Below are 8,924 nucleotides of genomic sequence, written 5' to 3'. Positions count from 1 at the left end.
CTGCAGCAAGCTCTGATACTTCTGCCGCCTTGGACGGAGGGTCAGGGATGGGGCAGATGAAAACACGCCCGCGATCTCTCTCCCCGTGGCAGATCGCAGCTTGGATCTTCAGAGCGAAGAGAGACGTACCGGCGCGACTCGCCGCCCCGCTGCGCGCCGCCTCTGCCGACCTCTGCCCCAGCTGCGGCCGGGGCAGAGACCTCGGCCTCGTTTCTGCGGTGCTTCCCGCGCCAAAGCCCGGAGCCCCGGCAGAGGCGGCGGCTGCCGGCGGCGCGCGCGGGCCCTGCCGCTCGCCCTGCCCGGCGCCGTGCTGCTCGTGCGGAGAGGGGGTAGCGGCGCGGGGTGCGGGGCGCGGGGCAGGCACCGGCGCCGCAGCCGGCGACCGCAGCCGCTCGGCCCCCGCTGGAACCTCCCGCGGGTCTGCGGGACCCGGCGCCCGGCCAGGACCCTTCCTGCCGCCCTGTGACTGCGCCCCGTGCTCCCAGAGCAACGTTTAATAGCGGGCCAGACTGTGTGTTCTTTTTTTTTTTTTTTGCTAGTTGGTGTCAGGATATCGGTATGGAGGAGCAGCCTTTAGGGCCGCAGCTGTGCCGACGAAACGTGTAGCAGCGTGCAGGGACACCACGCAGGGCATTGCGCAGGACATCAAGCAGGACAGTGTACAAGGACAGGGTGCAGGACAGGGTGCAGGGACACCATGCAGGACATCGTGCAGGACATCATGCAGGACAGGGTGCAGGACAGGATGCAGGGACACCCTGCAGGACATCAAGCAGGACATCGTGCAGGGCAGCGTGCAGGACATCAAGCAGGTCAGGGTGCAGGGACACCATGCAGGACATCGTGCAGGACATCATGCAGGACAGCGTGCAGGGCAGCGTGCAGGACATCAAGCAGGTCAGGGTGCAGGACAGGGTGCAGGACATCGTGCAGGACAGCGTGCGGGACATCGTGCAGGGACACCACGCAGGACATTGTGCAGGACAGGGTGCAGGGACACCATGCAGGACATCATGCAGGACAGCGTGTGGGACATTGTGCAGGGACACCACGCAGGACATTGTGCAGGACATCAAGCAGGACAGGGTGCAGGGACACCACACAGGACATCGTGCAGGGACAGCACGCAGGACACCCCGCAGGACATCGTGCAGGACATCAAGCAGGACAGCTTACGAGGACATCGTGCAGGACAGGGTGCAGGGACACTGTGCAGGGACGCCACGCAGGACGCCACGCAGGACGCCACGCAGGACAGCGTGCACGGACCCCGCGCAAGTCCCCGCGCAGGGGCATCGTGCACGGACCCCGCGCAGCGCAACGCGCCGCCCCCCCCCCCCCCCCCGCGCGCGGTCCCCGCGGAGCCGCCGCCGTCACGTGCGCGCGCGCGGGCGGGGCGCGGCGGCGCGGGGGGGGGGGGGGCGCGCGCAGCGGCGGCGCGGTCACGTGACGGGGCGGGGCGGGGGCGGCGCCGCCGCGGGCGCATTTAACGCGGGCGCGGGCGCGGCGCGCTCAGCCGCGCAGCGCCGCGCAGCCATGGAGCGGCTGCCCGCGCCGCCGCCGCTCTGCCTGGGCAAGCTGCCCGCCCTGGAGGGCGCCGAGGCGCCGGGGTGAGCGCCGCTGCGCGGGTGCGCTGCGCTGCGCGGGTGCGCTGCGCCGCCGCTCTAACCTCCCTGTGCTCCCTTCACTTGTGCAGGCTGGACTTCGCCCACATGTACCAGGTGTACAAGCCGCGCCGGGGGCTCAAGCGGAGCGACGACAGCAAGGTGAGGGGTGGGGGGGCTCCGCGCTGCCCTCCGCGCTGCCCTCCGCGGAGGCCGCTGCGGTTAAAGTTTCTCCGCCGGGAGCCGAGCTGCTCTCTGCGCCCTGGAGATCGGCGCGCGCGTTGCTGCGCGTTGCTGCGCGTTGCTGCGCGTTGCTGCGCGTTGCTGCGCGTTGCTGCGCGTTGCTGCGCGTTGCTGCGCGTTGCTGCGCGTTGCTGCGCGTTGCTGCGCGTTGCTGCGCGTTGCTGCGCGTTGCTGCGCGTTGCTGCGCGTTGCTGCGCGTTGCATTACTCCAGGGATTCCCCTGGAAAACGGCGCGGGGGGGCGGGGGGCGGGCGCGGGCGCTGAAGCAGCCGCTGCCCCCCGCTCGCAGGAGACCTACAAGCTGCCGCACAGGCTCATCGAGAAGAAGCGCCGCGACCGCATCAACGAGTGCATCGCCCAGCTGAAGGACCTGCTGCCGGAGCACCTCAAGCTGACGGTGAGCGGGGCGTCCTCGCCCCTGTGGGCCCCGGGGGGGTCCTCCCCCTGCCCCATCGTGCAAGCGAGGGGTCGGGGCTTTCCGTGCGCAGCGCGGGCGCCCGGCACCGCGGCCCGTCCCGACCCGTCCCTTTGCTTCCAGACCTTGGGGCACCTGGAGAAGGCGGTGGTTCTGGAGCTCACCCTGAAGCACGTGAAAGCCCTCACCAACCTCATTGAGCAGCAGCAGCAGAAGATAATCGCCCTGCAGAGCGGCCTGCAAGCCGGTGAGTCCCCGCGGCAGCGCCTCCGGAGCGCTGCTGCCGCCCTTCCTCCCGGCGAGGAGGAGGAGGGCGTCCTGCCACCTTCTCATCACCTTTGGCTTTCTCTCTCCTTGCTTACAAGTCTTGAGGCAGAAGATGCTTTCTGCTTCTCGGTTTGGTCAGTTCGGCGCACGCTGGGAATTTATTTCAAAGTCAACTTGGGCGTTGCTGGTTTTATTTAAAGCTCAGTTTTGCTTTCGCTCCAACACCGCCAGGATCTTTCTGCTTATGTTCACGAGCTTTGGATCCAATCCTCCCCCCCCAACATGCAAGAACACTTGCATTTTTTTTATATGTGGCTTTTTTAGGTTTCTTTCTAAGCGGGTTGGCCCGTGTTCCTCAGGCCGAGGGGGACCAGGTCTGCCAGCTTATCGCACTTTAAATGCGCTTCCTTCTGCTTTCACATGTGGCACTCACGTGAATCTGATAAAGTAAAACTTAGCTTTTCTAAAGACATTGCCACTGCTTTAATAGCTGCAGCGTGTGCAATAGAGCTTTAAGCCGAAGCCCTAAAGCTGAAGCAAAATTGCCCCGGGTTTCTGGCGCTGATGGACAGTAACCTTGCTCTGAGGGCTGCCCTTGGCTGCAGGAAGCAGCCTGCAATCCAGCTTTAGGAGTGGCCCTTCCCTGAGAAGGTGCTGGCTTGATCTCCTTGTACCTCTCCGTACTTGCACATGTGGCAGAGTTGCCATGTATGGGAGACTTAGAAATAAAAAAATTTGAAATTCACATATAAAAGTTGACGGATGTAAATATAGAAATGTATGCTTGTACACACTCAAGTCAGGGGAGTGCATGTAAAATCCAGGTTGACCATCCAGTTCACCTGTTTAGCTGTTTTGTAACCCAAGTTTAACGTGGAGGTGAAGCTGCTTCTCTGTGTGCATTGAAGATGGTAATGGAGCTATTTAGCACGTTGTTAATTTTTAATTTCTCCCTGTTAATGTTCCCTCAGGTGACTTGTCATCAAGAAACCTTGATTCCAGCCAGGAAATGTTTCGCTCGGGTTTCCAGATGTGTGCCAAGGAAATGCTGCAGTACCTGGCGAAGCAGGAGAACGGCAAGGACCTGAAGTGCTCGCAGCTGGTCAGCCACCTGCACCGCGTGGCCGCTGAGGCGCTGCCGGGCGGCCGCCGGGCCGCCGACGGGCTGCCCAGAGCCGCCGACGGCAAGGAGAAGCCGGGCGCCGCGGCCGAGGGGCGCGGGAAGAACTGCGTGCCCGTGATACAGCGGACGTTCGCCCCGTGCGGCGGCGAGCAGAGCGGCAGCGACACCGACACGGACAGCGGGTACGGGGGCGAGCTGGAGAAAAGCGACTCCAAATCGGAGCAGCCGTATTTTAAAAAGGACGTGGACCTCAAATACGCCGTGCAGGAGAGAATAAGCTCCATCAAGCAAGAGACTGAGGACCCGCCGGCCAAGAGGAGCCGGCTGGAGACGCCCGAGGACGAGGGCCCCTTTGGCAGCGACGTGATGGGCTCCGCGAACGGCTTTCTGGGCCCCCATGCGCACCAGCCGCCCCTGTGCCTGCCTTTCTACCTGATCCCGCCGGCGGCCACGGCCTACCTGCCCATGCTGGAGAAGTGCTGGTACCCGGCCTCCGTGCCTGTCCTCTACCCCAGCCTCCCGGCCTCTGCCGCCGCCCTTACGGGCTTCGTGGCCCCGGAGAAGATCTCCCCGCCGCTGCTGATGCCCCAGAGACTCCCTTCCCCGGTGCCAGCCCGTTCCCCCATCGACTCCTCGGCCCTGCTTCAGGCTCTGAAGCAGATTCCTCCTTTGAACTTGGAAACCAAAGACTGAGCGCAGAGTGACTTTTTTTTTTTTAAAAAAAAAAGTTTGGGACTGTTTCACTTTTATATATTGGCTGGACTGAGGTGTGGGGATCAGGGTCACTGCGCGTAGGAAGCTACAGCCCCCTTCCCCTGGCCTGGCGGGTAGCGTGCAGGAGGCTGGAGGATGCGCCTAGCTTAGCTCTTCGGAAGCATTTCCAAAAGGAAAAGCAAAAAAGAGAAAAGGGTTTTGTGCTTTACTCCTTCCCTCCTTCCATCTCCGCACCTACGGAACGACGGTTGACTCGGTCAGCTCGGATTATATTTCAAAGCTGTGAAAAATACTCCATTAGGCAGATGTTTTTTAGGCTCTGAATTCAGAAATACGGTACTCCTGCAAAGGGCTGCCGAAGCGGCCGCTGGGGCTCGGTGCCGCCGCGTGGGCTTCCCGCGTCCCGGGAGCGGTTTAGCTTTTGGTGCTACTTCACCAAAATTGTCAGGCGAGCGGAGAAGCAGGCACTGGTTGGCAATGCACAGTTGGTGGTTCAAGTAGATTTAAGACGGGTTTCTCTCCACACCTTTGCTCATTATATATATATATATATATATAGATATTATATATATTTTTATTAAATAAAATGTAGATGCTGCTTGGAAGCTTTACACGGCGTACATCTAATAAATAAATTAACCTGCGCCCCTTCCTGTAACTTGAGCTGCTAGTTCGGGCCCGGGAGGGGAGAGGAGAAGATGCCGCCCGGACCGCCGAGCTCCTTGCGCCTGGCTCCAGGCCCCTCGCCGCTGGGACTCGGAGGGCCGAGGAGTCGCTTCGGGGGCCCCGGCTCCCTGGCGGGGGCCGAGCCCAGCGCGCTGGGTAAGAGGGGCCGGTTCGGCCGGGGCCGGCAGCGCTGCGCCCCGTCGGTGCCTTCGGGCGCGCGGGGCCGAGCGTCCGGCCCCCCGGCCCGCGCTGCCGTTCAAACGAACGGGGTTAGCCAGGGTTTTGACGCTTGTCCTGTTGAATCGAGGAGGCCTTTTCCCCGTGGATAAACGTCACGGCCCACGGGGCTGACAAAGCCCCGAGGCGCCCTGCGGGGCTCCGAGAGCTCGTGCGCATCCTCGTCTCGTTCTCCCCGTGCACCGCTGTCGAGATGCACTATGCTTGACTGCAGATCGTGTTCTAATGTTCATTTTGTTGTTGGTTTTTGGTTTTTTTGGTATACAGTTGTTGCCTTTATTTGTAAAATCCTGTTATAAATATATATATATTATATAAATATATTAAAAGGTAAAATGTTTCAGATGTCTATTTGTATAACTACTTGAGCATAAAGAAGTGAGAAATATGAATGTATTCCTGTTTTGGGGGTTGTCTTTTTTTTTTTTTTTGGGAGAATTTTTTTGTTTGTTTTTTTTCTCTAGGGAGAGGTACAGTGTTTATATTTTGGAGCCTTCTTCAAGGTGGGATATTGTACATAATTTCTACCCTGAGTCAATGTTAAGTAGCTGTTAAAAGTACTTAATAAAGTAATTCTTTTCCTGTGGAAGACGAGGGTTTGCCTGCAGCGCTGCGCCAGGCGGGAGCGGGCGAGGCGGCGCGGAGAGCCCGGGGGTGCCGGGGGCCGGCCCGATCCCCGTGTCCCCGCCGGGCGCCCGGCCCGGCGCCGTCCCCGGACGGGGGAGCCGCCGCCGCGGGGCCTCGCGCGGGTGGCGCAGCGCCCGGCTCCCCGGACTCGTTTTCCTGGTCTCACCCAGCTCTGACCTGCCTCCGATGTTGACACAATGTCACGTTTCCGACTGCAGCCTTTCATGTGCAGCCGGAGGCTAAATGCGGCTGCCGGTTCCTGGAAAAAGACGTGCCTGGCACCCTTTCAGCAGAAACCCGAGCCCCGCGCCGGCCTGGCACGGCCGCGCGGTAACGCGGCAATAACTCTTTCAGCGGCGTTTCGACCCATAAATAGGGCTCCCTGCGCGGCTCCTCGGAGCGGGCAGGGAAGGCACCGCGATTTTAGGAAAGGAGAAGCAGAAGCCAGCAGCGGCCGCGGGGCGCTGAGCGCGGCCGGGCGGGAGGCGCGCGGGGTTGCCCCGAAAGGAAATACGGGCTCGCAAATTATTTTGTTTTAACGTCCCGATCCCATTCTGTCCTGGCGCTGCGGAGGCGAAGCAGGTGCCTTCCCGAGGGCGAGGGCCCTCGCGAACCCCGGCGAGGACAGAGACGCTCGTAATTTTAGCTTTTCACCACCTGTTTGGAAAGCCGCTCCGGCCGGGGCCGCGGGCCGGGCCGGTTCCTGCAGGCACGCACCCAGGAGCCGCTGGCTGGCGCTGCGCACGGGCCGGCGCCTAAAATAATCTGCAGTGACGCACGCTTTTTGCCTTTTTCTCTCTTTCTTTCTTTTTTTTTTCCAGGATCCTGTTTTCCAGAAGGATGCTTTTGGAGGAGCGTGCGCCCGGGGGAGCGGGGCGCCGCGCGGCGCGGACGAGGCTTCGGGCGCCTTCCCCTCCGCGGGGCGGCTGCCGGGAAGCCCCCGCGGGCACGGGGAGCCGTGGGCACGGGGAGCCGCGGGCACGGGGCCGCCGGCGGCTCGCTAGGGCGTCGGGCTGCGCCGCGCGTCCCGACCCCCTCGGTCTCCTCCTGCTTGCGGGGCTCTGCCGAGCGGCGTGGGGTCCCGCGCCGGTTTTACCCGCGCGCTGCGAGGCGTCGAAGCGACCGCCGGGGAAGGCTCAGGGCCGAGCTCGCCGCGCGCTGGGGCGGCCCCGCGGCGGCCGAGGCCCGCGGGCGATGCCCGGTGCGGCGGTCCTGGCGCCCGCGCGGCGCGGGATGGTCCCGCCGGCGCTTCTCCCGCGGGAGCGCGGTGCGAGTGCAGGCCCCATCCGGATTAAACGAAAGGAATTTATTTATTTGTTTTTTTCTCCCATTCGCTGTCTTGTGCGCTGACCGCCAAACCACATCCGCCGAGCCTGGGGCCAGCACAGCGAAGCCAAAACTAGGCCGGGGCTTTCGGGGCTTTCTCCTCGCCCGGCGCGGGGCCCCGGGGAGCGCTGCCGGCCCCGGCGCCGGCGCTACCCTGCCGGCGCCTCTCCAGGAAGGGGGCGGCCGGCGAGGAGCCCCCCGGGCCGGCGTGGGGCTCGGGGCCGCGGCACGCCCGGGCGCTCGCCGCGAGGCGCGGCGGCGGCGGTGGCGGCACTGTTTTATTTTGCGACCCGAGGGCGGCCGGGAGCCTGCGGCGCGCCCGCCGTGCCGTCCCCGCGGCGCAGGCGAGGGAGGCGCCGGGACTTTGCAAAGATTAAAGATTTATGCTGACCCTCGAGTCTGCTCCAAGGCTGCTAATCTGCCCTGATCCTATCGCCGGCGCGGGGTGGATCTATTTCACTTTCCTTTACGGCGCTCCTGACTCACCCCGCGCCGCCGGGGAAGCGCTGCCGCCGCCTTGTTTGGGTTTGCGTTTAAAGCCCGAGACCGGCTCCGGGTGCAGCTCGTAAAGGAAACCGGCCCGGATGCGACACGGGCGAGCCGGCCGCTTGGAAACCCCCCCCGGGCCGCTCGCACGAGAGCACAGCAAGCGCAAGGCCGGGCGCGGGCAGGGGGCTGGGGCCCGGCAGCATCGCGGGAAACACCCGTCTGCAGCGCTGCACGGGCCTCGTGCTTTATTCGTAGTCGAAAACGAAGTTCCTGTTTGCAAGGCCAGAAGGGTTACAGGAAAAAAGAGAGAGGAAAAAAAAAAAAAAAAAAAAAAAAGAAGATGAAGCAGGGTCATTTTCTGCTGGTTTTCTTTTCACGTGTCCTTCCTTCCTCCCTCCTGAGAAATAGGATGTGGCCCGCCGTCACTCCGGCCCTGGCGACGGGCCCGCGGGTGCGACACCGGCCCCTCAGCTCCGCCACCCGCCCTCCCTTCCCAGCTGCTACATGCAGGCGCTTAGCTCGGGTTAATTAAACGCTGCCTCCACGCTGCCTTTACTCCCTTTCGCTTTCTGCAGGCGCGGAGCGGCCCTGCAGCCGGGGTGACGGGCAGGGCAGGCCGGGGGCGGCCGGCAAGGCCGCGGGACCGCCTCGGCCTCGAGCAGCCGGCCGCCCGTCCCGCGCCCCGGCGGCGGGGCCCGGCGCCGGGAGGCGTTTGGGCAGGTCCGGCGCGCGGATTTCGCCGAGCCTCGGCGCTAACGAGCCCGTGGGGTAATTCGCCGAGCCCGGCGCCCGGCCGTCCGCCTCGCCTTCCCGCCGGGGTCGCCCGGGCCTCGCGGAAGGACGGCTGGCGGTGTGGGCCTCTGCCGGCACCCACCAATTTTCCTCCTTTCCGTGCCGCCGAGGGGAGACGTGAATTCCCCGCGGCGGGGGCTTTGCCGCATGCCTTTGGTCGCTTACATACGGCACGGCGTGAAGGAAAGGTGCGGTTTTGCCAAGACGCTTGTGTTTTAGCCTAATAAAGTAAGGCTTGTGTGGTGGACAAGCGTAACGGTGGGGGTTGAGTGGTGTGAGTGGTGCTCACACAGCGTGGCCGTATCCTGCACAGCCTCTGCAGGAGAACCAGACCCTCCTGCCGCCGGTCTGACTGGGAAGGGCCCCATGGAAATGTTAAATTGGGATCTGCCCCAAATCCTCAAAGCCCGGGGAGCTGAGA

At 63.3% G+C, this 8,924-nt stretch overlaps 1 protein-coding gene across 1 annotated transcript; it reads left to right on the top strand.

Moving 5' to 3' along the window:
* Positions 1 to 1,526: 1,526 nt before the first annotated feature.
* Positions 1,527 to 5,858, top strand: BHLHE40 (basic helix-loop-helix family member e40). The gene is made up of 5 exons (XM_062585694.1): positions 1,527 to 1,610; positions 1,697 to 1,766; positions 2,137 to 2,244; positions 2,386 to 2,509; positions 3,501 to 5,858. The coding sequence occupies exons 1-5, from the start codon at positions 1,537 to 1,539 to the stop codon at positions 4,343 to 4,345; spliced, it is 1,221 nt and encodes a 406-aa protein (XP_062441678.1). The 5' UTR covers positions 1,527 to 1,536; the 3' UTR covers positions 4,346 to 5,858.
* The last annotated feature ends 3,066 nt before the right edge of the window (positions 5,859 to 8,924 follow it).

This window comes from Rhea pennata, chromosome 12 (genome assembly GCF_028389875.1).
Source record: "Rhea pennata isolate bPtePen1 chromosome 12, bPtePen1.pri, whole genome shotgun sequence".
NCBI lineage: Eukaryota > Metazoa > Chordata > Aves > Rheiformes > Rheidae > Rhea > Rhea pennata.
Note: the sequence above shows the minus strand (reverse complement) of the source record. Positions and strands in the feature narration are given on the sequence as shown.